This window comes from Acomys russatus, chromosome 28 (genome assembly GCF_903995435.1).
Source record: "Acomys russatus chromosome 28, mAcoRus1.1, whole genome shotgun sequence".
Taxonomy (NCBI): Eukaryota; Metazoa; Chordata; class Mammalia; order Rodentia; family Muridae; genus Acomys; species Acomys russatus.
This window is the reverse complement of record NC_067164.1, coordinates 25,374,197-25,401,557: the sequence shown is the minus strand read 5'-3', so window position 1 is coordinate 25,401,557 and position 27,361 is coordinate 25,374,197. Positions and strand designations below refer to the sequence as shown.

The window sequence follows — 27,361 nt, the reverse complement described above, 5'->3', positions numbered from 1 at the left end:
CTGGGACAGTTTTTAAATCCTGTACTTTGAAGCTCATGAACATGATTCTGGTGGATGCACCAACAACATCCTTGACAGTAATGTAGCTGGTATATGGTATGTCATTCTGCATTTGGCAGCGGGTGGCTTGGGTCCCACGTCCTGCATGTTGGTCTTGGCACTGCTTGCCGCTGGACAGGAACATTTCTCACTCAGGGGGCAGCTAGAGTGCTTCAGGATGAGGCTCAGAGCCTGGGCACTAGGCCAGATTCCCAGCCTCTCTGGGAAAGATGGAAAATGAAGTTTCCATAAGGTATCACAGCTTAGATCTTTCTAGAACGTGACTGCAGGTCTCAAAAGGCAGTGGAGATCCAGGAGCTCCACAAGTGTTAACAGCTCCTTGTTTGAATTGCTGTGCTTGAAGCAGCCTAATGTTGGAAACCTGCTGGCAGGCAGGCCTGGTGAGATGCAAGGTGAGATGCAAGCCGGCGGGCGGGTCAGCACCGAGTTATCTGCAGTGGTGGAGCAGGCCCCAGTAGCTGCAGAAGCAGTTCTGCCATTGCTGCCTGACCACTGGATCTCCAGTGGCAATTCCCCCCCCCCCCCCCCCCCCCCCCCACCCCGAGAATAAATGGAGTCTCAGATGGTCATGGTTTAGGAATGCGAGCAAGAGAGCATGAGCCTAAGCCTGAGCACAGGCACACCCCAACACCCCCATCTCCCCAATCCCCCACCCCATCCCCACAAGCCAGCCAGCCTTTATTTATAAACTTGGGCAGTGGGGAGGGGTTTTGAGGGTGGATATGTCTGATACACTACATACGTGGTACAGTAGCTCATTTACATGTAGTAACACATTGAGGGGAGGGGTCCCATCACAAAAAGGAGAAAACAGTATTCAATCATCCTATAGGTGAGGGGCTAGCTTCTAGGTACAATTAAAGGTCATTTGCTGGAGGCTAGGATCTGCTCAGCCGAGAGTGGGAACTTTCAGGAATTCCCTGTGCTTGCTGGTCAAGTTCCTTATTAGGAAAGGGTTGGGTTTGTAATCTTCCCTGAGGGCTATGGGACACTCCTTACAAAATCTGGGGTTACCAGATCAGGTGGATTGAGAAATAAGAAACACCCCGCCCTCTCTACCCCCCGCCCTCCGCTAAGAAATGGGAGTCCACCTTTATAAACTAAGCACAAAACGACTATCGGAGAAGTCAGATTTCAGCCTTATCCAGCAGAGTCCCACACAGTCAGAAAGTTATGCTCATCTCTGGCTCTTTTTCAAGCCATGGCCCGTGGTTGCAGTCTGCTGTTTCCAGGTTCTTGGCCTCTTAGTTAAGGCACTGACATGAAAAATCATGGGAAACTAGTGAGGAAACGTTACTGAAGCCAAGCTACAAAACAGGTTAGAATATGCTTCAAGTCCTTTAATCCTCTGCACTCAGGAGGCAGAGGAAGGATGATCTCTGTGAGTTCAAGGCCAGCCTGGTCTAGGTAATGAGCTCCAGGACAGTCAGACTGTGTAGAGAGGCAATGTCTCAAACAAAAAGTGGGGTTACATAAGTGACAATGTTCATAGGTCTTTATTATTACTTGAGACTAAGAGAAGAAAGGGTTAAAGGGGGAATAGTGAAGGTAGTTCTGTCTGTCTGTGTGTCTGTCTGTCTGTCCATCTCTCTCTCTCTCTGACTTATTTGTCTTTTATGTATGAGTATTTTACTGCCATGTATGTATATGCACTTCATAAATTCCTGGTGCCTGCAGATGCAAGAGGAGGGCATTGGATTCCCTGGAACTGGAATAACAGAGGGTTTCACGCCACCATGTGTATGCAGAACTACCCAGTCCTTGGAAAGAGCAGAAAGTGTCCTTAACCACTGAGTCATGTCGACAACCCCAAGGTTGTCTGTTTTGGTTGATACATGCATCTATTTTCTACCGTGCATGTCCCTTCTCACAGTTCATTCTATTTTAATAATTTGCACAGGCACAAGATGGTAAATAGCAGACTCACCATAAAAGTTCACTTGAGGATACAATTCTGTCTTACTGTGAATGCACCCAAAACCAATTCAGGCTGGGATGGACTCTCCTTCCCAAGGAGACCATGGTGCATTGGGAGTGTATCTCAGTAGAAACTGCGAGTGTGATGGTCATTAAGGGTAGGAGAGGGGCTGGAGAGGTGGCTCACTGGTTATGAGCTCTGGCTGACCTTCCAGAGGACCAAAGATCAACTCCGAGCACCCACATGGTGGCTCACAACTGTCTGTTACTACCAATCTGACAGGCTCTCCTGGCCTTTCAGGGCACCAGGTACACAGTGTGTATTGCACAGACAAATATGCAGACAAAACACCCATGCACATAACATAAAAATAAGAAGAGAAGAAATGTGTCCTGTTGTTCAGGAAGGGTGAATATGCCACTCATACTGAAAGAGTGACTTAACACAGGGTTGTAAACACAGTAAATGGGGAAAGCCCTTTGCCAACTGCACAGTACTGCTGACAGGAACAGCACTGGACCACTGTCAGATTAGCCCAAGGCTCTGAGACTGTGAGGACAATTCAAGAGTGCACATCTGCGGCTTCTGAAATCAAACCTGCGAAGGACACTTCATTTACGATTTTGTTGGCAGGGAAAGATGGGACTCTGGAGGTAGGAGAGAACTGCTCTCAGAAGTTACTTTTCCAACTTCCATTGTGTACTGTGGTGTGCGTGTGAGTGAGTGTGTGTGTGTGCTGTGGGATGCATGTGCATGCGGGTGTGTGTGCGTGTACATGCATGTACGCTCATTTGTGTGAATGCTAGTATGGATGTATGTGGGTGGAATGCAAAGGTCACATTGGTGTCTTCCTTTATCTGCCCTGCCCCCATCTTATGTTTTCCAACAGGGTCTCTCACTGATTCTTGAGCATACCAATCTCTTAGAATGGCCAGTCAGCCAGCTCTAGGGGTCCAGCGGTCACTGTTCTCCAACGGGGTACACTGGTGAAAGCTACATGTAGCTTCTCATTACTCCTTTCATATTGTTTTCTGGAAACAGAAAGTGTCCTATTTTCCTTTTTCTGGCTTTGGTAAACACCACGACCAAAAACAACTTATGGAAGAAAAGGGTTGACTTCAGTTTACAGCCTACAGCCCACCATCCAGAGGACCTAAGGGGCCTGAATCAAAAGCCATGGAAGAAAGCCGTATACTGGTTTTTATTCCATGACTTGCTCAGTCTGCTTTGCTTATACAGCCCGGGACCACATGCTTAAGGATGGCACTGCCTACAGTGGGCTGGTGCCCCTACATTACCAGCAACCAAGAAAATATCCCCCAGGCAGGCTCACAGGCCAATTTGATTGGTTTGTGACGGAAACTAATTGACACAGAAAGTTTATGAGGAACAAAAAGAAAGGAAAAACAAGATTTTTTTTTTTTGTGTGTGTGTGTGTGTGTGTGGCTAAGGTTGTGTGTGAAATTCCAACAAGTGATACCTAGGAAACGGTATGGTGGCATGAGTGTGTAGCCCCAGATACTGTGGAGGGTGAAGTTATAGGGTCACTTAAGCCCAGGAGTTTGAGGCTAGACCTTAGCATATGCACACACCCACTTACTCAGAGAGACAGAAACACACACACACACACACACACACACACACACACACACACACACACACACAGAGAGAGAGAGAGAGAGAGAGAGAGAGAGAGAGAGAAACTAACCTAGCATATAAAGGCCCTGAGTGGGTCACCCACTTGACCAAAAAATGTGTGTGTGTGTGTGTGTGTGTTGGGGTGCTTGTGTCTGTGTTAAGGCCAACTGCGTTGGCTTGTGACCTTGCTCCTCCAGAGAGGAAGAAATGAGTTCTGAAATGAAATGAGATTCAGGTAAATGTGAGTTGAAGGTTTATGCAACCTTAGCAGCCTTGTCTCGCATGAAAGCCGTTGAAAATTCAGTTCTCCAGTTAACAGGCAATGTTTCTGTGCAAGAGGGAGTGGGAAGGGTCAGGAGTTTCCATCCACATCTTCTTCTGCCACATGCTGGTCGATCCTTGTTGCTGTTTGTGTGGGAGGGAGGGCAAGGCAATTACCCATCTATTCATAGACCTCTATGAATGTGCCTTTGTGTTGAGCTCTGTTCCTTAGATGGAGTTTCCCAGATGTTGACTCAGTAGTAGCTTGTTTGAAATTCTTGTCCCAAATTTTGGGGAGCCTTGCCTGGCATGCCACATATTACCAGAGAAGTTTAGACCTCCCCCCCACCCCCCCCACCACATTGTGTTCATGGCCTCATTTTAAAATTGATTTAAGAAGGAAGATCAGAGACAATTTATTAGAATTTAAAAGAAAAACAGCAGGGCAGGCAAGCTGCTGGGAAGGAGGGAGAAGAGGGAGCTTTTTGAATTAGTCTGGGATGTTTGGAAATGGAGGCCAGCAAACAGCCATCAGGCAGGTAAGCAACTGCGTGGCACCAGATGAGGAACTGCAGGGAAAGAGTTAAGAAATCCAGTGTCAGAGAAAGCATGTCCAAGTACTGGCCAGTATTGAAAGATAGAAGAGATTAAATAAAAAGAAAGAAAGAAAGAAAGAAAAAGAAAAAGAAAAAAAAGGAAAAGCTAGTTTTCTCTGAGCAATTTGGAAAATCAGAAAGGCTTAGCAAAGCCACATGGAAAGTAAAACATCAAAATTAACATGAAGCCAGGCGTGGTGGCATACTCCTTTAATGCCAGCACTCAGGAAGCAGAGGCAGGCGGATCGCTTGAGTTCGAAGCCAGCCTGGTCTACAAAGTGAGTCTAGGACAGCCAAGGCTAACGCAGAGAGAATCTGTCTCCAAAAAAAAAAAAAAAAAAAAAAAAAAAAAAATTTTACATGAGAGGGGCAGTGTGATGGCTGGCTTAGTAGTAAAAGTGCCTGCTGTCAAGCCCAGAAGACCTGAGTTCAATCCCCAGGTCTTACATGCTGGAAAGTGAGAAGCAAGCCATCCTCTGATCTCCACATGTGTACCTTGCACAGAGTAAATACAGCACAATAAAAAATTAAAACCTAAGGAAGAAGTCAGTGTGCAGAGGGGGATGGGCATGGTGGGCTGTGTGTAATTCTAGCCTCAGAGGACCAGGACAGGGCACCTCTGGAGTAAGCTCACTAAGCAGACCACATGTATTGACAAGCTCTAGTTTTGATGTAAAGAACCTATCACAGTGAACAAAGTAGAAAAGCAATGGAGGATGATTCTGGACCTCAACTGTGTACCTCCACATGCATGTGCATCCCCACATGCATAACATACACACCCACACACACCCCCACACACACCCCCCCCCACACAAATGGAAAAGGAAGAGAGACTGGAAGCTTTTGCTTACCTGGTTTTCTTTTTAACAAATAGCATTCTTGAGAAAAGCCTGTGAAATACAAACTGGAGAGGTAGGGACAATAAGGGCCATCTCTCTCTTTTTTAAAAAATATATTTTATTAATTTATTCATATTACATCTCAATTGTTATCCCTTCCCTTGTATCCTCCCATTCCTCCCTCTCTCCCATTTTCCTCTTACTCCCCTCCCCTATGACTGTGACTGAGGGAGACTTCCTCCCCCTGTATATGCTCATAGGGTATCAAGTCTCTTCTTGGTAGCCTGCTATCCTTCCTCTGAGTGCCACCAGGTCTCCCCATCGAGGGGGTGTGGTCAAATATGGGGCACCAGAGTTCATGTGAAAGTCAGACCCTACTCTCCACTCAGCTGTGGAGAACGTCCTGTCTATTGGCTAGATCTGGGTAGGAAGGGCCATATCTCTTGAGCCTGATGCTTTGAGGGCTCTTTTCTCAGCTCTCTGCCCCTTTTCCACTGTTGAGAGTGCTTGTCCTTAATAATCTACCCCTATTTCTATTTCTAGGTACAAGTTTCTGTATAGTTATTTTTGCCCCAGGACATAATAGCCTGGGATTAAATGCTATCTGAGCTCAAGTCCATGCCTAGCACTCTTTTTCCCCCCCTCTGAGACAGGGTCTCTCTGTGTAGCCTTGGCTGTCCTGACTCCCTTTGTAGACCAGGCTGGCCTTGAACTCACAGCTATCTGCCTGCCTCTGCCTCTTGAGTGCTGGGATTAAAGGCATGTGCCACCATGCCCGGTGGCTCAGCATTCATAATCGTGTGTGGCTGGATACTCTGGACTTCCTCACTGATCTCTGACCTCCATGGATAAATTAAAAGACATGACTCTTTCTGCATCTCCTCTGCCAGGATTTTCAGCTTGCCTTAGTTATTTTTCTCTCAATCCTTCAATAAATAGCCTTTGAGCTTCTTTTTGTGTCAATTTTTAATTGATTTTACTTATGAGACTAAGAATCCTTAAGAGGAAACTAAGTAACAAGTCTACTCAACAGCATCCTATTGAGGGTTAAATGAGTTAAGGGAAAAACCTGAGCCAGGTGTAGTGGTGCACACCTTTAATTCCAGCACTTGGGAGGCAGAGGCAAGCGGATCTCTGTGAGATCGAGGCCAGCCTGGTCTAAAAAGCAAGTCTAGGTGTCCTAGGCTACACAGAGAAACTATGTCTTGAAAAACAAAACAAAACAAAAAGGAAACCAGGCATGGAAAGGCTGTATGCCAACATAGAGTAACTAGTTTCTCTGTCTCTGTTTCCTTCTGTCTGTCTCTGTCTGTCTCTCTGTCTCTCTCTCGTGTGTGTGTGTGTGTGTGTGTGTGTGTGTGTGTGTGTGTGTGTGTGTGTGTGTTTTACTGGGGATAGAACTCAGGACCTCATAAATGAGAAGCAAGGGCTTTGTCACTGAACTACACCACCAGCCCAAATACTATCTTCTTATTGGCTCTGGAAATGCAATTGAACCTAGAAACCCCTTTCAGGGGCATGGGGTTGATCCTTTTAATGAAGGGGTCTCACTAAGCAGGACTGGAGAGGAGTGGCTCCCTGCAATGCTCCTAGAAGGAGAGTGAAGTTAAGAGACAGAGGGGAGCAGGGCCAATTTGCAGATAGATGGGATAATCTGAAAAAACTCATATGGAGTAGCAGGGAAGAGCCTGATCTGTTTGATTCAAGAGGAAGTTGAAGCATACTCACCGTCAATAAACATAAATAATTCATACAGTAATTTGGCTAAAAATAGTTTTGTGGGTTTTTATTGGTGGGGGAGGTAAATTGTACCATGGCTTCGCCTGTGCCAGGCAAATGTTCTACCACTGAACAGAGGCCAGCGATGCTGATAAGGGATGGCTCAAAGATCAGCTCTCAACAGGGCATTTATACCATGGCCTGAGAAGGTTGGGAACACTGAGGAAGGAGGAATGGAAAGACTTCAAGAGCCAAAAGACAGGGAGAAATGCTGTGCAATGTTATCTTGTGGATATGACACAGCCAAGGCAATCATGTTTTTGCTTGGTTTCTATGCAGTCTCTGTCTGTCCTGGAGCTCACTATATAGACCAAGCTGGTTTGGAACTTAAGAGATCTGCTTGCCTCTGCCTTCGGAGTGGTGGGATTAAGGGAACAAGCCATCACACCGGTTTGCACGGTCTCTTGCTAAATATCTATTGATGATTGGAGTAAGGGATTTGTGGGGAAGATCGGAGTGAGTAAAAGGTGATGGTGTCTCCAGATGCTGGACATCTGGAAGATGCTGAATAGGGTTAGCACCAAACACTAGCGATTCCTCTAAACCTCTAGCAGAATGACACAATGGTCCAGAAAGGGGCAGGCCCACTGGCGGGGGCGGGTCTTGCGTGTGTTGAGGTCCGGGATAGAGGAGTTCTGGGGAGCTGAGGTGGGGGTGTGTCACAGTCCACGCCCGTGGAACGTGAATCGGGATGGGCCAAGCGGGTATGGAAGGAGAGGTTCAGTGTCAGCCAATTAGAAGCGAAGGGAGAGAGAAGCGACCAATACTAACTAAACGGCTCTTCTGGGTAGCTCTTTCTGCGAGATTCCAGTTTGGCGCACGCGCGTCAAGATGGACTACGGGGCGCCGCTGAGCCAAGTGGGCACAAGGAGTACTACCGCACACGCCCGAGCCATGTGACCCAGAAGCGGCTGAGTTCTTCTGGAGTCAGGGACCTTTCCTGCAGGCAAAGGTCATAGGCCCTTGGTTGGAGGGGCCTCTGTGCAGTGGAGTTGGAGAAGCATCTTACTGCAAAGTGACCTCGGCCGGAGGCCAAAGGTCAAGAGTCAGGTTGGGGGGCGTGTTTGGTCTGCGCGATTTAGTGGGGGCGTGGCCTTACGACTCAATGCTGTAAACGGGGGGCAGGTTCTCCACTGAGGCCGAGTCCTGCTGTGAGGAGAGCGGGGATCCCCCACGGGTTCATTAACAAATAGATAAGGGACCACAACCCTGTTTCGAGGCCGCTGCGATCGCCTGACCTACGGTGGCCTACTTTTAGGTTGAAGGCCATGACGTCAGGGGGCGGGATTAGCCTCACCAGGGGCGTGGCTCCAGCCCAGTCTAGATGCATCTGTGGGCGTGGCCTGGCAGGTCCGAGGAGTGGCTCAGGATCCGGGCGGAGGATCCTGCTTCCGGATTCGATTATAGTGCTCTCACATTCTGGCTATGTGCTTTCTTATTTAGGTTCTGCCTCATGGAAACTCCTGCGGCCGCTGCACCTGCCGGGGCCTTCTTCCCCTCGTTCCTGCTCCTGGCGTTTGGGACACTGGTGGCTGCGGTGCTGGGCGTCGCTCACAGACTGGGGCTCTTCTATCAGCTGATGCACAAGGTGCTTAGGGCAGGAGGAGGGCTAGGGGTAAGGAGGAGGGGACTGAAGGTGCTTCTCCTGCTCATCCACTGTGCAGGTGGGGAAAGCAAGTCCCGACTAGTCCAGAGTGACTGGTTAGGAGATTCTTTATAGAGCTCTGACCCGTTGCCAAACTGTATATGGGCCTGGACTTTGTAACTAGTACGAGATAGTGGGGAAACTGTCGTTGTGTGTGGATAACACACACTCCACATACCTCTGTAGCCAGGGGCTGTGTCTTTTTTAACAGAGCAGGCTTTTACAACAATGGGATTGGTGGGCTGAAGGTAGGCAGGGGGAGGGAATGGCGCTGGGACTAAGTCTTTTGGAGGGAGGAGCTTTTATCTCCTACCATCTTTCCCGAGTTAGGTGTTATCATTTCTGCCCTTGTGCCCACAGGAGGAAACGGATCCACAGAAAAGTTTAGTATTTGCTCCAGATGACAGGTTTGGAAGGAGCTGACCTGACAAGTCATCCTCTAAACCCCTTGTTCCATTCTGAGAAATTCTAGCCCTCACCCAGCCCTTTCTCTTCTAGTCAGGAGCAGTGTTTTTGACCTTGAAGTGTGTGGAGATTGTGAAGCTGCTGAGGCTTGGATGCTCAGAGCAGCCTGCGCCAGGAGTCACTTCCGTGCTAGGCATGTGGCTGCTGGCAGCCTGTCAGCTGGACATGAGCCTCATCAGCAGAGAGAGAGGGAGGCAAGAGGGTGGATAGAATTAGCACTCCAGGTGCCAGGCCCTGCAGGGGCACCTGAAAGCAGGTACAAGTCCCAGCCAGGGCCTTCTGCCTCATGCCAACTCCCCTGGGTTCTGTAGCTCTGCCATCCATCTCCTTTCTCCCCCATTGGCCTAGTATCTCTGGAGCAGGCAGTGTAGTCTCCTGAGCCACTTAAGAGCGCAGGCTGCTTCTCAGCCTGCTACTTAGTTGGCTGGGGAAAGATGAGTCACAAGTTCAAGCCCTGCCTAGACTTCACAAGGGGTTCAAAGCCATCCTGGGAAGCCTAGTGAGATCTTGTTTCAAAACAAATAAAAATAGCCGAGGTTGGTGGTGCACGCCTTTAATCCCAGCACTCAGGAGGCAGAGGCAGGTGAATCGCTGTGAGATCGAGGCCAGCCTGGTTTACAAAACGAGCCGCCCAGGACAGCCAAGGCTATACAGAGAGACCCTGTCTTGAAAAGCCAAAAAACAAACAAACAAACAAAAACAAAAACAAAAAAAACCAAAAACCAAAAAACAACCCCAAAACCAAAACCAAAAACCAACCAACCAAAAATAAATAAAAATAAGGCTAATGATATAGCTCATTGGTAGAGAGGTCTGTACCTAGACTTTAATCCCCAGGACTGCTACTACAAAAGGAATGTGGGTTCTGTTGAAGTCTGTCACTTAGGCAAGTCTTAGTGCCCTTAGCTGTGGGAAAAAGAGAGTGACAAGATTTGTTAAGACAGCATAACCGTCTCTGAATATTGGGTATAGAGTCTCTAACCAAAGTTCCTCTGTTCTCTGACTCTGCTCCTACATGTCCTCCCGGTCTGGCCTCTGACTGACTGTCTTGCGCCTCTTCTTCTCTGGCCCAGGTGGACAAGACAAGCATCCGGCATGGTGGCGAGAGTGTGGCAGCTGTGCTCAGAGCCCATGGTGTACGTTTTGTCTTCACATTGGTCGGTGGACACATTTCCCCTCTGCTGGTAGCTTGTGAGAAGCTAGGCATCCGAGTGGTAGACACACGCCATGAGGTCACTGCTGTCTTTGCGGCTGATGCTGTGGCCCGCCTGACTGGTAAGGGTGGCCCAGAGAGGGGCTGGGGGCTGGCAGGACAGTGACGTGGGAACTGTGAATGAGAGGCTTTGGGGATCGGCTAATGGCTGGGAGGGTGGTATGGTTGTCATGAGCTCTGTCTTCCAGGGACAGTGGGCGTGGCAGCAGTGACGGCTGGTCCTGGCCTCACCAACACAGTGACTGCAGTGAAGAATGCACAGGTGGCGCAGTCCCCAGTCCTGCTTCTGGGCGGGGCTGCCAGCACCTTGCTGCAGGTGCCTAGTCCTTAAGGGTGGGCAGGGTCCCCAGGAAGGCTTCTTAAGCTTACCTGATAACTGTCCCACCCCTTTTCCGCCAGAAACGGGGCGCACTCCAGGCCATTGATCAGATGTCTCTGTTCAGGCCACTCTGCAAGTTTTGTGCTTCTGTGCGAAGGGTGCGGGACATTGTACCTACCCTGAGGGCTGCAATAGCTGCTGCCCAGTCAGGCACCCCAGGTAGGTGGAGGAGGGAGTTGGACAGTCATAAGGCCCTGGGGGCTGAGGGTGGCTGCAGCAGGTGCCACAGGCCGAGGCTCCCTCTCCTTGCAGGTCCAGTGTTTGTGGAACTCCCTCTTGATGTGCTGTATCCCTACTTCATGGTCGAGAAGGAGATGATACCAGCCAAGTTGCCCAAAGGCCTCATGGGTCGAGCAGTTGTCTGGTGAGTACTGCCATCCCCACTATATTGCCTCTCCCACAGTATTCTCCCTAAGGGCACCCCTTCCTTTTTGACTTACTCATTCCACACATGGGCTTGGGGGAGCCAACTATAGGGCGAGCATGTGCATGTGTATATAAAAGGCAATGCATGCACGAAGGTCCTGAGGCAGGAGGGAACTTGGTAGGTCTAGCAAAGTGAGGCATGGCCTTTGTGCCCGGAAAGAGGAGAGGGGCAGGCACAGCGCTCGAGAGAGGTCTACCTCATCCTCCCTTTTCTTTCTCCTCTTCCTCCACCTCTGCCACATCCTCATTCCTGGTTTGCTTTGGCTTCTCCCTTTGTTGGTCCTTGCCACGTCCCTCCCAAATACTTGTGCCAGATCTATGTGCTAGATCGCAGGATGGGCATAGGGTGACACCAGTGGACAAGGCATTCAGGTTCCTATACTGTGGAGTGCAAGAACTGCTCCGAGGGCCAGATCAAGCAAAAGCCATTTGGTTTTGTGGCCTTGTGCACAAAATCCTGGCCCAGGACTCTGTAATCACAGGCTACAAGTTCTGGAACTTGAAAATCCTCCTATTTCAGCCTCCTAAATGCAGTGATCATAGACAGATGGCCCAGGTCTGTCTGTGGTCTTGTTCTTAAGGTTCCCTGGCCTCCTGGTCATCCTGTCCTCTCCTTTCTATATCCTCTCTCTGTGTCACTCGGAAGGCTGGCTCTTCCCTTGCCTCCCCTTTATATATTTTTATTTTTATTGCCTTTATGAGATAGGAGTTAGCTTTGTATGCCACGCTGGCTCACAATTGGCGTGACTCCTCTTGTCTCAGTATCCCTGGTGCTGGACTGTTCTTTCCTTTTTACACTGCGCCCCCGTGGCTTCCTGTCTTCCTGCATCTTAACTCCCTGCAAGCCTTGACTCTGACAGACAAAACAGGCTTTGGCTCCCAGCTCTGACTGTTTCCTGCTGACACTCACATGTCTCTGTCTTTGTGAAATTGAGTGTTCCTTGAGGGCAAGGCTTGGACAGGATTTCTTTTTGTGTCACAGGGCCTTGGAAACTCAAGGCCTGGGGCCCATTGAGTAGGGAGACAGCGAGGCCCTGCAAGAATAACTGCCATGGATGAAATATTTGTAGAGTGATTCCCTCCTTCCCTTGTGGCGGGGCTGGAGATGGAACCTGAAGCTTCACACACACTAGGCAAGGGCTTTGCTGCTGAGCCAAACTGCCAGACCACAACACACCTTATGACCTAAGAGGGTAGATATGGAAATGTTCCCATTTTACAGAGGACGAAGCTCAGGATGGTGAAGGAACTGGTCCAAAGCCACACAGCTGGGATGCTATAGGGCCAGGTTCCACCTCACAGCCCTGGTTTCTGTGCTGGCATCCTCTGCTCATATTACACGTTTCTGGGAGCTGTGTTTGAGTGGCTACCTGAAGGGACACTTCAGCAGCTGGAGACTTGGCCCATTTAGTGTCCCTGTATCGCGGTCTATCCTCCCCGATTGCTTTCCTGGCCCCTTGCTTTCCTCAGCCTCCAGAATCCTGTATTAACCATGGTAACCGGTTTCTCCATGTTCTCACTTACAGGTACTTACAGAACTGCCTGGCCAACCTCTTTGTTGGGGCTTGGGAGCCTCGTCCTGAGGGACCTCTGCCCTTGGACATTCCCCAGGCACCTCCCCAGCAGGTGAATCACCTCTCTTTCCTGACCTAGGACTCCCCACCTGGCGAGTCCTTAAAGATCTTCTCTTTGGGTCAGTACTGGGACCTCAAATCTTGTGGGCTGGTCATGACCCCACGATGGCGCTTTGTATTTTTAAAAAAATGTATGTGTGTGTTTGTGTGTCCTGTGTATACCATTGTTTGCATGTAGAGGTCAGAATACAATTTCATGGAGCTGGTTCTCTCCTTCTGCTTTTACGTGGGTTCTGGAGACTTAACTTGGGTTTTCCAGGCAAGTGCTATTACCTGCCAGCTGTCTTGCCAGCCTGTGTGATGGCCCTTTGATCTCTACCTGTCAACCCAGGTCCAACGCTGTGTGGAGATTCTGAGCCGGGCCAAGAGGCCCCTCCTGGTTCTGGGGAGCCAGGCCCTGCTGCCCCCAACCCCTGCCAACAAGCTTAGGTGAGGAACTCCCATCCTTAAATCTTAAAATTGTGGTCTTGGGTTGGTGTTCCAGTGGCGTTGGCCATACTGACATCTGTTCTACTTGGAACCCCACCCCCACCCCAGGGCTGCTGTGGAGACCCTAGGTGTCCCCTGCTTTCTGGGGGGGATGTCTCGGGGGCTGCTGGGGCGCAACCACCCTCTCCACATCCGGCAGAACCGCAGTGCTGCCCTGAAGAAAGCAGATGTTGTTATCCTGGCAGGTGGGCTCAGTCTTCTCCTTCCTTTCATCCAGCCTTGCCCTTGCCCATCCTCTTCTTATGTCTTTCTCTGCATCTGCCCTTTGTCCCTGTGAAGGCCACTGAACAAGCCTGACTGAGCAAGCCGGCCAACTCACCCCAGGGTGCAGCTCTGTGCTATGACCTGGCTTTTGCAAGAGGATGCATACCCCTCTGTGGGCACTTGCTGTGTCTTACACACATTTTTATACAAAGCATATTAGATCCCATCACAAAACAGATGTGCCCCCCCCAATCAGTTTTTGCTCTGTACAGCTGTGTACTGCTCAATGACAGAATGCATTCTGGGAATGTGTCACTAGGTGATTTTCTTGCATGGATTTTGAGTGGGCATACAGAAGCCTGTGGGTGGCTGGGACACTGCTAGACCATGTCTTTCACAGGACCACAATCAAGTGTATTAACTGTTACTGACTAAAACTTTGATAGGCTATCCAGGGCTGTAATGACACCCCACATTCAGTGGTTTATGACAAGTTCATGATTGCTCATGTCTCACCAGCAGTTAGGTAGGAGTTCTCTATTTTCCTGGGTTCATACATGAGCAAGGAGTTGGTGAGAGGTGAGGCGTTTGTTTCTGTGGCTAATCTAGGTATGCCTCGGGTTGGGTAATTGAGTCTCCACCTGTGCCCCTCACACCACTCCTCAAGGTCTGTGTGTCCCCCTTGCCCCTCAGCCCCACTCCCCGAAGACCAGCCTGGTTGGGACACATGCTTCTTGTTTTTTTCTTCTTCTTTGTGATATTGAGGCTAGAACCTAGAACCCAGGGCCCTGCCCATGCTAAACAAGTTTTCTGCTACTGAGCCATGTACACCCAACCTTCATGGCCTCTTGAACCCCTGCTTCAGTATGGCACACCACTGCTCTTGCCCGTGATTGATCTGAGCTGCCACTCAAGAGGCCTGCCATGCAAGAGCTGCAAAGTCAGGCTGGTTAGATGGCTTAGTGGGTAAAAGCGCTTGTTGCCAAGTCCGATGACCTGAGTTTCATCCTTGGAACCCATAGAGTGGGAGGAGAGAACTGTCCCCTGCAAGTTGTCTTCTGTCATAGTGCATGCAACCCCCTCCCCCCACCAATACATACAAACAGCTGTAAAGTCCCTGCACATGGCACAAGTGGAGGGCCAGTAAAGAAAGGAGACCATTGTACATTGACTATGCCACAGTGAATTGGGAATGAGGTAGTGCCCATTGACGCCCTGCCTGCCTGTCACCCCAGGGGCTGTGTGTGATTTCCGCCTGTCTTATGGCCGCGTCCTCAACCGCAAGAGCAAAATCGTCATTGTCAACCGGAACCGAGATGACCTGTTGCTCAACTCTGACATCTTCTGGACACCCCAGGAGGCCGTGCAGGGTGAGCATCCCCCCAAGAGCCCCCACAATGTGCATTGTTTCTTTGCATCTTGCCTCCGCTGCAGCTAGCTTGAGCTCAGTGTTCCCTGCACCAGGGGACACTTAGGCAACCTGAGACACATTAGCCTACAGACTGATGGGTGCTTCGGAAAGGACACAGAGAGAGAGAGAGAGTGTGGGTGCAGAGGGAGGTTTGGCACTTTTGCATGTGATCAACTCCTGAATGCTGTCTGTTGCTTTCAGCTGGACCACGGTCCTTGAGCCTCCTTGCTGTTCTGGCTCCCCTGACTTTTTCTTCCTTTTCATGCCCGTACTCTGCCAGTGTTCTAAGGACCCCGACTCTCCTATAGTATAGCCAAGAGGGTCCTTTTGATTTAGCCAGAGAAGTGGCTACCACTTTGTGTGTTTGGGAAGATCTCTCCCAGGAAGTTGGTGGCAGCAGACTGAAGTGGGCAGGCTGAGGCAGGGACGGGGCTACCTGGTGGGAGAAAGGCAGGGGAGGCCAAATGATTATCTATTTGAAGTCTGTTGGCATAACTTACTTATCAAGAGCTATCTCAAAATAAAAAGAACTGAGTGTCCACACAGGGTAGCACGCACTTGAGTTTTGTTTGTTTCCGTCAAAACGGGGGCGGGGGGGGGGTCTCACTATGTAGCTCTGGCTGTCTTGGAACTCACTCTGTAGACCAGGCTGGTCTTGAACTCAGAGAGATCTACCTGCGTCTGCTTCCTGAGTGCAGAGATTAAAGGAGTGTGCTACCATGCCTATGGACGGTGGTACACAAAGAAGTGGAAGGACCACTGAGTTTGAGCCAAACCCTAGTTGAACAGTGAGTTTAAGGCTATCCCAGGCTACAATGTGATATCCTGTCTCAGGAAAATGCCTTGGGGGTGGGGTGGGGTGTTTGCTAAGTTTGGTGGCACAGGCCTTTTTAATCCTAGCACTGAGGGGCAGGTAGATTTCAAGGCCAGTTTATTGTACATAGAGAGTTCTAGGCTACCAGTGCTGCATAGTAAGATCCTGTCTCAAAACAAACAAACAAAACAACAAAAAAGCAAACTAAAATAAACAAGGGAAAAAAAAAAAACCCACCACCAAAATAGGGCTGACAAGATGTTGCTTGCCAGGGCTTGCCAACCTGATGACCTGAAATTTAGCCCTAGAACACACATGACAAAAAGACCTCCAAACTCTCAGTGTTGCTCCCCCCAAACCCCCAGTATACACACACAGTAAGTAAATAAATGAAATAGCATTTTTCGGTGCTAGAGTGTTTACCTGGGATGCTCCAGGCCCTGGGTTTGGTCCCTAGTACTGCAGATTTAACAGATGGGACAGGGAGACGTTACATGACCTAGTGTGGGGACAGACTTTGCGAGAAGCCACACCTCTGGATGTGGATCTGCTCATTTCTCAAGAGGGATGTTCAGTGCTTGCTCTAAGTTCCCATGTGCTTGGGCTGGAAAGAGTTCCTTGGTGGGTGACATATTTTGAAGGCATAATTGATGGGGACTTGGCACCACTTGGAGACATGAGGAGCAGGGAGGTGGTGAGGCACGCCAGGGCTTGCAATGTCCCTATGCCTCATTTCTCACATCTTACCTTCCCTCTTGCCAGGACCCCCTCACCACTCTTCAAAGGCTCTTTGAGGGGTTTCACCCCTGTTATATTTGGACCCCAAATAGTTGGTCCTGGAAGGGCAGGGGGGGGGGAGCTGCTGCCCAGTATATGGCCTCACATCTATACTTTCTTCCTTTCCTAGGAGATGTGGGCTCCTTCCTGATCAAGCTGGCGGAAGGCCTTCAGGGTCAGATGTGGGCCTCGGATTGGGTCGAGGAGCTTCGGAAAGCAGACCAGGAAAAGGAGCAGACTTACCGGTCAGTCTGGGTAGAGTGGACATGGCGGGGGGTAAGGAGTGGAGGGGGCTGATGCCAGCCAGCCCTACTCACCTCTGTCGTCCTGTTGGCAGGGACAAGGCGGTAATGCCTGTATTTCAGCACCTGAACCCGGTGTGGGTGTTACAGCAGGTGGAGGCGGTCCTGCCTGACAACGCACTTCTTGTGGTCGATGGTGGGGACTTTGTGGCCACTGCTGCCTACTTAGTACAGCCCCGAGGGCCCCTGCGCTGGCTGGATCCTGGTAAGGAAAGGGCCACACCCGGGCAGCTTGCACTACATGGACCCATCACAGCAATTTGCCCTTATCTTTCTAGGGGCATTTGGGACTCTGGGCGTTGGCGCAGGTTTTGCACTTGGGGCCAAGCTGTGTCAGCCAGAAGCCGAGGTGAGGCACTGGATGTGGGAGATTCGCTGATTTCTGGCCTGTGAACTACCCCTAACTGCCCTGGGTCGTCTCCCCACTTCCCCCTCAGGTCTGGTGCCTTTTTGGGGATGGAGCCTTTGGCTACAGCCTCATCGAGTTTGATACGTTCGTCAGGCACAAGGTGACTGGGCTCTGCCGGAGGGATGCTTATGCCCTGAGCTCTGGGATACATCATCCAGGATGGCTTGGGGGCATGAGGACTTCCTCAGTGGGCCATAGGCCCTGTCTTGTGGCCGGTCACACCTTTGGACTGAAGGCTGTTGTCTGGCCTCTTTTTGTCTATAGGTACCAGTGATGGCCTTGATAGGGAATGATGCCGGTTGGACCCAGATTTCTCGGGAGCAGGTGCCTAGGTTGGGCAGTGATGTGGCCTGTAGCCTGGCTTACACTGGTGAGAGTGGTCAGGGTGGTTTTGGTCCAGCTTGGCTTCTCTTACTCTCCTGGGTGGATTCTCTGCCACTGTCTTATTTTTCCTTAGATTATCACAAAGCAGCCATGGGCCTCGGGGCCCAGGGATTGATCCTGTCACGGGACAATGAGGATCAAGTGGCCAAGGTACTTCGCGATGGCCAGCAGCTGTGCCAGGAGGGCCATGCCGTTGTCATCAACATCCTGATCGGGAGGACAGATTTCAGAGATGGCTCCATTTCTGTATAGAGCCTGTGGGTTACTGTACTTGGTTCTTTGTACCTGGACTTTGCCTGGCCTTACCTGGAGTTTTCATCCTTGTATGCTCTGAGCTTGTCTCACAAAGTCTAACAATTCTATAACCCTCTGAGTGGGGAATGGAGGGACCAAAGCTCAAAGAGGCACTTTGGCAGCCCTGGGTAGTTCTTCCCACAGTCCCAGCTTGGCCCTTTCTTCCTCATAGAAAATGAATAAACTTCTTGGCTACACGAGCCCAAGGGCTCAGTCACAGAACTTGTGAATACTGGTTTATTTATTGTCCACAAAGATGGAAATGGTGGAAAGGAGAAGGAGTCAGGAAGGGGCCCTAACTCTCCCACTTGAGGGACTTGGGGGTGCCAGGGGATGGCAAATCCTATCCCACTCTATGGTCCCTGAAAAAGTCCCACATGCCCACTCCAGACAGGCCAGTGCACACGAATCCTCACACACAGACACACACATGCATGGAGGCAATAAATATTTTTCCGTACCAAAGTGCCCCCAGCCTGATACCTCAGGTGGGGTCCCTCCAGAGAGAAGGGGTTAAGTGCTCAGTTTTGGGGGGACTGGTGGTGGAGGGCTGCTGGGGAAAAGAAAGGTCAGGCTCTGTCTCCATTTGCTGGTTGGAGATTCATCTTGGGGTCTTCCCTAGAAGAGCAGGTTGGGGTAAATCAGCTGTCCTTCTGTAAGTCCCAGGCTGCCCTTTCACAGATGGAGGCGAAGTCTGGGGCTGTTTCCCTTCAGCAGAACTTTCCAATTGTCCTTCAATTGGAGGGAGAGAGTGTAGAGGGCAATGCTAATACTGGTTTGGTTGGCAGCAGCAAGAGGGTTGACTAGGGATGTCCCAACACCCCATGGTGATGCTCACAGTAATTGGTGTCCCCTGCAAAGGGGAGGCAAGAGAGGCCAGACTAGCAAGCAGAACTGTCTCCGGCAGCAAGAGGAGAAGCTCCGGTGCTCATAGAGGGGCCATGGCATCGATGCTTAAAATGCCAAGAGCCTGGTCTTTGGGACTAGGGCCCAAAGAATGGCACCGGGAGCTGGGAATGATTCTTAGCATGGAAGGCTGGTCCCTTGGCAACTTCCAGGAGCTCAGTCTGAGCAACTCTGGTCAGGTCCTTTTAGGTCATCAAGGTACTGCCTTAGTAACTTGGAACCAAGTCACTAGTAATCAGAACCTGGTCCTTAGCAACCGGGAAGCAATTCCTTAGTAACCAGGGCTCAGAGGCACACATTGATCTGCTTGGAGAGTTCTCTCTCCAGATCCAGAATGAGGGCATCAAAGTCTTTGAGATTCAGGTGTGGGTTGAAGGGCGCATCAAACTCGTCTTCGAAGTCAGTAGTGCCCCTTGGTTCTCCAGTCTCATCATCATCTTCCTCACTGTCGCTGCCAGTTACGTGGTCATAGTCAGGTCCGGACAGGAAGTCCCGCCCCCGCGGCAGTAAATCTCGTCCGCAGACGCTCCAGTCGCCCGCATAGCGGTTGCTTGGGGGACTTTCAGGGCCTCCGCGACCTCGGGGCCGAGTCACAACTTCGGGGCTCGCCAGTGGCAAGTGCAGCGGCGGTTGTCGTTTGGGCCGCAAATACGGTGCAACTTCTGGGGTCTCTGGGGGCCGGCGGGTATCTGCTGGGAGGAAAGAGTCCATAGGGAGGGGTTCCAGATGTGACACAAGGGAGTGGCATACAGGTCCCGATTGGCCTTTCAAGAGGCAAGTTTAACTCCCGCCCCCAAGGGGCGTGGTCCTCCTTAGAGTCCAGCCCATGATTGGCCAGTAGGGAAACAGGTAAGGGAGGATGACAGGGATGGGCCGTGTTCACCTGGCCAAGACTGTAACAGGTAATGCAGGACTTCAATGTGGCGCTTGAAGTCCACTGCGTTGGTGACTCCTGGGCCGGAGCTACGGAGCCGGGACCGGGCAGGTGTCTGTCTCGCTGGCAGCAGCACTGGTCCAAAGCACACTGCCAAGTTCTGTGGGGTCATGCGGTTGTGGGTATGGAAGGAGGAGACGAGGCGCAGGTGGTCCAGGAGAAGTGTCAGTGTGGCCTGTGGAGAGGGTTGCCAGGGTGAGCGCGAGATGGGCAAACCTGAGCCCTTGTTGCACTTGCGGGATGCCTTCGAGTGGAGAAACTTCGGTTCAGGTGCTCATAGCCATAGGGAAGGTGTTAGTCTTAGGAATGTATTTTGCTTAAGTTGAGATTAAGGCCAGGGGCAACTTAGCTGTGGAACGGAAGGGTTTGAGCTCCAACCCACTCTGTGTTAGGCAATAGTAACAAGAGTTTTACTTTACAGATGGACAGAAGCACAGAGTTTCAAGGGCTTTTCCAAGATCTCACAGCCAGGAATTTTGCTTGTGTTAGGTTGGCAGACCTGTTTGCTCAGTTTGCTAGGCAGCCCAGCCTGGCTTGGAAATAGCTGTGTGGCCCAGGCTGGCCTCTTGCCTTTGACTCTTGAGTGCTAGGACTAGAGGCATGTAACACCATGCCTGGCTAGAGTGTGTGTGTGGTTTTGACAAATCTTGGACAAGTCACTAAACTGAGCCTGGGTTTCTTAACACATTAACTGACAGATGAATAGCAAGTACTTTGCTGGGAGGTGATGGTCCTGTACCATCAGGCATGGTTAAAGCACTCCAGTGGTATCCCCTGCTCTATGCCCCAGAGTTCCCAGCAAGCACGGCCAACTCACCCTCTCCACATCTGGCAGGCAGCTGAGGAGCCCTCTGGTGCCCTCAGGACCCAGGGAAGCCCTGCTTGGATGCCCTTGGGCCATGGCCTCTAATACCACCTGATAGAGGGGCAGGGTGATGAGTGGAGTGGGCAGCTCCCGCAGATAATCCTTGAGGATGCCTGTGGACAGAGGGTTCCCTCTGGTTAAAGCACCCCGGCTTCTGAAGCCAAGGAGTCATTGGTACTGACAGTGGTACTGGGAAGAAGGTAGGTTTAAGAAACGAAACACTAACCATTGAGATGTAATATGAATAAATTAATAAAATAATAAAAAAAAAAGAAACGAAACACAAGATTGGACAGAAGAGAGGAGGTCTGACTGGGGCCTCCCTGCCAGCTTGGAGGTGACGGTGGAAAGGAATGAGCAGGCAAGGGAGAAGTGCCGTGCTGACCTGTGATGACGTTGATATCAGGGTACGCCTCTTCAGACAGGCACACGGCTGCACTGTCCTGCTCAAAGGCATCCCGAAGCTCTTTTTTCACTGCTGCTGAGCCACATAGCCGGTACAACCCCACTACCTGGGCATAAAGACACACACAGAGAAAGAGAACGTTTTCTTGGCCAGAGACAGCAAGGCCTGCTGGGTTGGAACTGGATGTTTGGACATGGGTGACTGTGGTCTGGAAGGGTGGGGCCATCCACACGCATCTTCACTGGCTTCCTTCCCACTGCTGGAACAGCTCTCACAAGTACCCCTGACCCATGCCTAGTAGTTCAGCACTCTGAGGCCAAGGCAGAAGGTCACCTGAGCTATAGAGTACAGAGTGTGTTCAAGCCAAGGCTGGGAAACTTAGGGAAACCATCTCTCAAAAGTAAAACGAAGGCTGAGGGCATATAGCTCATTGGTAAAGAGCTTGCTGAGCGTGCATGAGTCCTTCGGTTCATTCCCCAGCACCATGGAAAAAACAAAAAACCCCAGACATATAACCTAGCTTTCCACATCCCTCAGTTTGGACCACTTGTCTAAAGTCCCTTTTCTCTGACTTCACAGTTCACATTTTCCAGGGAGCCTTCTCTTACTAACCCCAGCGAGTCAGGGCCTACTTTAAGCTGGCCCAGAGCCCCCACCCCTCCTCTCAGGTTCTTTGAAACAGGGGTGTGTGCCATCATGCTCGGCTACCTCCTTTCTTAACTCCTCTCCCAGCTAGTTTTGACATTCGTGAACTGTCGTCTCTCTCACTCCAAAAGACTAAGCTCCATGCGCTCTGAAATTGTGTAATAAAACGGACAGAGGATTTCTTTTCCCTTTGGTGAGTGTTGGATCCCAGAAGAGTTCAGGTTGGTGAAGGGGTTTCAGGGAACATTTGTAAGGTAGCAGGAGTTGGGGCAGGGGCTCACCCGCAGCCCTCGACATTCGATCTGCCCCACACACTTTCGGATGATGAGAGGCACCTGGCCTGGGGACTGCTCACGGTCTACCAGTAGCTGCAGAGGGAGTCCAAAGACACGGGGCTCTGCTGAGACAGGGGCTTCTTGCTGTTCCGACAGTGTTAGCTTGGCGTAAAGAAGTCCCTGGGGTTCCAGACGAACAGCCAGTTGTTGGGCGTGGCACCCTAAAGATGCAAGGAGGATTGAACCAGTTCTGTCTTAAAGGTTTGTGTCCTGGCTCTCTTCATCTACGACGCCCTTAACTCATAAAGCCCAGACCCCATGGGCACTGTGGGAGAAGAGGATGCTCTGAGCTGGGTCCTGTGTCCTGCTCTTCCTTCCTGGAAGTTCCATGTCTTACCTCGAAAGATGGTTGGCAGTAGCACAGTGCCCTGGGCGCAGGGCCGGTGCCGCCTCACACCAGGGTCCCATGCAAGTACCAGGGCCCGCAACAGCCGAGCAGCCTCCAGCTCCAGGTGGAAGGTGTGGTCCAGCCTCAGGAAATCTGGTCCACCTCGAAGAGGCCCCGTGCGGGCCCTAGCGACCCCATCCACTTGCAGAAGGCAGCAGAGATCTCGAGGAGTGGCCCCTGGAGTTGGCCGCAGACCCCCTAGCCCATATAGGTGCAGGCTGAGCCGCCCCCAGAGTGCAGCTGGAGGCGCCCGGGCTGATGGGCTCACCTCATAGGGCCGGAAGGCAGTGGGTGATGGCGGTCCCCTAGGACGCTCCGGAGAATCACCATCACTGAGGTACCCACCCCTTGGGCTCCTAGTGCCTCCAGCCACTGATGCCTGCCCAGGAGTCCCCACGCTGCTGTCTAGGTGGTAGCGGCTGATGACAGAGCCTGCTGGGACAGTCCTTTCTCTTTCCCGGCTAGTGCGGGTACCTCTTAGGCTCAGGCGGCGCCGCAGCTCTGGCAGCTTCTTCATCTTTATAGAGAGCCGCCGGGCAGGGCCTGGGGACTTGGTGCGGGACGTTTTGGTAGGGGGGCTGGTAGGGGCTGCACCTGTAGGGAGAGGAAACCTTAGAGGCCTGGACCTGGGGTATTAGGCTTGCGGTTCCCCGGGGGACTGGGTATGAGGCTTGGGCACACCTCGAGACTGGGGTATAAGGATCGTACACACTTGCAGGTGTGACTGTGCCTCTAACACTTTGTGCCTACCTTGGACCATTGGTCCTTCTGGTTCAGAGGAGGCTGGCTGTGATCCCAAGGGCTCAGATGCTGGTGGTCTAGGGTCTTCTTCAGGGATGGGGTTGTACCAAATCTCACCAGCAGGCTCCCCACTGCTAGGTGTCCCAGGCCCCAAAGATATCTCCTCTGGTGGCTTGGCCCCAGCTAGCACCCACCGGCGGCTGCTGGGTTCCAGGCTCTGCAGGTAGGCCCCTCGAGCAGGGCTCCGAGGTTCCTCGGGGCTGGGAGGTCCCTCTGCTCCAGCCTGGGACCCTTCAAGAACCTGAGGCTCTGGTTCTGGGGGGTTGAGCTGTGAGCGCTGGGCTGGGCGGCCTGGAGGAGAATACAGAGAACAGACCCAACTCTCAAGCCCCCCCCCCCCCAAGAACAGCCTTGGTCCAGAGCAGCAGTCCAGCTAATTGGCTCTCCCTAAATTCACACAACCGACTGACAGCAAGGAAGCACTTAAGGCTCATCCTGGAGCCTAAATCACTGCCCCTTGGGATCTGCTGTTTTGTTTGGTCCCAGCAACTAGCCAATACCTTTGCAGTCCCTGGTTTGAAGTCTCCTGCCCCCCAGCCTCTAGCATTCAAAGGGGACTGTGAATCAGCCTCAAGAGTCCAGGTCAGATGTTGGGACCTTAGGTCATTTTGGCTGTTTGTCCTCTTCCATTAATCCTCTCATCAATCCTGGTATAGAGTCTTATAGCTGTCACTTCTCACTGAGTGGCCTTGAGCAAGTCACTTTTCCTGTTGCTCCTTCATGTCTTGTTTATGAGGAGAGTCTAGATTCTATATTACCTGGCCCAAAGGCTTGAGGGAGCTCAGTGTGAGAAGCAGTTTTGAACAATAGCGTTTGTAGCCCTGCTCACAGGCCCCAGTAGACGGTGTTGCTGGATTGAAGGCAGGACAGGAAGTGTGACAAGGAGTGCTCGCTTCTTTTTCACTTAGCCCCCTCTCCCATTTTCCACATTCGGCCCCAAGATCTTCGCGGACCTTGCCCCTCAGCCCAGGCCAGATTTCTACAGTCAAGAACCCCCCTGTCTCCCGCCTCCCCTCCAGTCTTGGCTCCATTCTCTCCCTGACATCATGGTTGATTTCCTGTGTGTGTTTATGTGTGGGCACCCGGGTCCCTTCTTTGACCCTGGGAAACTTGGGACTCAGTGGGAAAGGCCAGGGAAGCCCATGGCGTGGTTCCTTCCCAGGCCCCCTACCCCATACAGTTCTCATTTCTCTCACGGTCTGTCTGTAGACCCCTGCCCCCCCCCCCATTCAAGCACCTCCTATTTCCACCCCCTAGCACTGTTTCACGACTCTGTCACCAGCATGGTTCAAAGGATTTTACAGGCCCCGAACAAATCACCCAACAACTACATGCCTCAGTTTCCCTGTCTGAATAAAGACGGCAGTTTCTTGAGGCTGCCCACAGTGGGTGCGGCTGCAGCCTCTGGTGCGATGATAGCACGGAGGTGGGTTAACGGCTGCAATAATAGATATAACCCGTACTACCTCCGACGGGTAGAGCAGTGCGTCCCCCATCACTAATCCTCCAGGGCTCCGGTGCCCACTGTCCCGACAGGCCGTGTCGATGCCACACACTGGTCCCCCCTCCCCACTACCCTCCGGGCGCCCCGTCCAGGCCCCATTTCCTGTCAGATGCGAGGCCCCCTGTTGGGCCTCGCAAGGAACCCACCCGGCTGGCATGTCAGGCCAGCTGCACATAACGGTCCGCGGCCCCCGCCTTGCAAAGATCCGGTCCATATTCCTCTCCCACTTGAGGACTCCGTCCGGGCTTACCCACTAGGTCCCTCTGCATACCCCACAGGGGACCTCAGGCCGGGCGGGGCTCCCATCTCCTCCTCCCCGCGAGTCCCCCGCACTCACCGCGGTCCTTGGCGTCTGACTTTTTCCGGGGAAGTTTCTCCCGGCCCCGCAGGCGGGAGAAGGTTTTCCTGAGCAGCGGCTCGGCCATGCTGGGGCCGCGGCCCGGCCGAGTGCATGCCCCAGGGCTGCGGCCGCCCGCCCCGCCCGGCCCGGCCCGCCCGCCCCCCGGTCCGCGCCAGCAGGAAGCGCATTCCGGGAATGCTTGGCCTTAACTTTTTTTTTTTTTTTTTTTTCTTTCCCTTTTCCCTTCCCGCGGCCCGAGCAGGCGATGCTGGGAGATGTAGTCGCCTAGGGCCAGAAGGGTACATGATCGGGGTGCTGGGCACCTATGCCGTGTCATAGGTTGGGCCTTTTTAACCGTCCTCTTGTATGTGATGGCATGCAGCAAATTTTGCCGGTTCTCCAAAAAACCCATCTAGGATACATATAATCTCATGTCTTTCCTCCTGTCCCTCACTCAGTACCCCGCCCAAACTCTTACTTGGTCACCCCAGTACCGTTCCTTATCCGCTCTTCTTCCCCCCCCCCCCCCCCCTGCGACGCCGCTGCTGCATCCCAATTCTCTCATTCTCCAACTCTAGTTACTAGTCCACAACATAGCAAGGGTAGGAGTGTCCCAAAATGAGACGTGGTGATGGATCATCTGAAAGCGTGTGTACAGTCAGGGGCTGTATTATTTTTAAATTAGTAATGAAACGCCTGAGGCTGGACAGTTTTGTGTGTGTGTGTGTGTGTGTGTGTGTGTGTGTGTGTGTGTGTGTGTTTTGAGATAGGGTTTCTCTGTGTACCCTTGGCTCTCCTGGACTTGCTTTGTAGATCGGGCTTGCCTTGAACTCCCAGCGATCTGCCTCTGCCTCCCTGAGTGCTGAGATTATAGACGTGCACCACCGAGCTCAGCTGCGCCCGGTTTGGATTGAGTTAACGGGTATGAAGGGAAAATGCATAATATTGGATCTGATGACATCCTCAAAGCTGATGACGTTGTAGAGGCGCCTCTTGAGACAGACAGAGAGAGAGAGAGAGAGAGAGAGAGAGAGAGAGAGAGAGAGAGAGAGAGAGAGAGAGAGAGAGAGAGAGAGAGGAAATCTAGGGTTGGGCTCATTCTTAAAACAAGTTTTATAAAAAAATTATTTACCTTTATTTTATGTGTATTGGTGTTTTGTCTGCATGTATGTCTGTGTGAAGGTGCCAAACACAGTTGTGAACTGCCATGTGGGTGCTACGATTTGAACCCAGTCTTCTGGAATCACAGAGTGCACCCTTAACTGTGGAGCCATCTCTCCAGCCCACAACTAAACGTTGAAAAAGAGTTTACATCCCTTTTTATTATGTGTATGTGTGTGCATCTCTCTGTGCACGTCATGTATGTCTGGGTGCCCACCGAGACCAAGGGAATCAGACCCCTCTGGAGCTTGAGTTACATGCAGTTGTAAACCACCTGACATATAGGTGTAACATGAACCTGCTCGAGCTCTCTCCAGCCCCACAAAATAACTTTTGCAAGAACTAATTTGGTCCTAGGAGAACCATCTTCTGAAGGCAAACTCCCAATGGCATGCCCTCGTCGCCGTGTCTAGCCTCTTAACAGCGCCACATGGAGGACTAAACTTCGAACACACGAATAGTAATAGGCTGGACCTCCGCTGGAATGGTGCTCCCTTGGCTCCCTCACAGTTTGGTAACTGGATTTCCTCCTAGGTGGGTACGGTCTAAAAGTTAACAGTGCAGAGCAGCAGACGGGAGACATGGCAAGCTGAGCTGGCCCAGGCAGAGGTAGAAGGAGAGAGAGTGGGGGAGGGGCATGCACTAATAGGAAAAGATCTCTTGCGTTCTAAGAGACTGGAACTTTTGATGGACCTCACAGCCAGAGGTAGTAATACACTTGAAGCCACTTAAGATTGCTACCCTCCTGTGTGCTCAGCTGGTTGTTTAACCTGCCTGTAAGAGAACAATGCAGCAATCAACTTCACTCGCCTTGGACGTCCCATGTAATCAACTTTTTACAACTCAGTGCAAATGCAAAGCTGTAATACTAAATTAGGTACTCTCCCGTGCGCCCCCCTCCTCCCAGTCAGAACTGCATATGAAAGCAGCAAATAGAGAAGTTGAGAGCAGCTTCCTAACATCTGCCAAAGAGGCTGAAAGCAACCATGTTTGGATATTAGTTGATAAACAGTGATGCTTGTTATCTGGGTCAGTCAAGATCAAACAAACAACTTAATCCCTTGTAAAACTTCATTTCTGTAAAGTGTCCTCTTTCTTTTCCATGAGATGCTTTCTGTGCTGTTTAACACATACAG

General features: G+C 51.4%; 2 protein-coding genes across 3 annotated transcripts; one reads left to right on the top strand and one right to left on the bottom strand.

The window, feature by feature from the left end:
* Positions 1 to 7,967: 7,967 nt before the first annotated feature.
* Ilvbl (ilvB acetolactate synthase like) lies at positions 7,968 to 18,102 on the top strand. Of its 2 annotated transcripts, XM_051170209.1 has the most exons (15): positions 8,429 to 8,682; positions 10,278 to 10,479; positions 10,606 to 10,733; positions 10,817 to 10,955; positions 11,049 to 11,160; positions 12,749 to 12,848; positions 13,188 to 13,285; positions 13,394 to 13,530; positions 14,785 to 14,919; positions 16,682 to 16,796; positions 16,889 to 17,058; positions 17,132 to 17,202; positions 17,291 to 17,362; positions 17,527 to 17,632; positions 17,720 to 18,102. In XM_051170209.1, exons 1-15 carry the CDS (start codon positions 8,548 to 8,550, stop codon positions 17,896 to 17,898), a joined length of 1,899 nt encoding a protein of 632 aa, XP_051026166.1. In that variant the 5' UTR covers positions 8,429 to 8,547; the 3' UTR covers positions 17,899 to 18,102. The 2 variants fall into 2 exon arrangements, 1 of the variants encoding a protein (XP_051026166.1); XR_007833325.1 differs by lacking the exon at positions 17,720 to 18,102 and adding an exon at positions 7,968 to 8,132 and having other exon boundaries at positions 8,538 to 8,682; positions 17,132 to 17,362.
* Positions 18,103 to 18,155: 53 nt separating this feature from the next.
* Syde1 (synapse defective Rho GTPase homolog 1) lies at positions 18,156 to 25,206 on the bottom strand. Its single transcript, XM_051170210.1, has 8 exons — positions 25,062 to 25,206; positions 23,170 to 23,511; positions 22,369 to 23,013; positions 21,978 to 22,192; positions 21,031 to 21,157; positions 20,598 to 20,758; positions 19,730 to 19,955; positions 18,156 to 19,535 (listed from the first exon to the last, which is right to left on the bottom strand). Exons 1-8 carry the CDS (start codon positions 25,147 to 25,149, stop codon positions 19,132 to 19,134), a joined length of 2,208 nt encoding a protein of 735 aa, XP_051026167.1. The 5' UTR covers positions 25,150 to 25,206; the 3' UTR covers positions 18,156 to 19,131.
* Between the last annotated feature and the right edge of the window lie 2,155 nt (positions 25,207 to 27,361).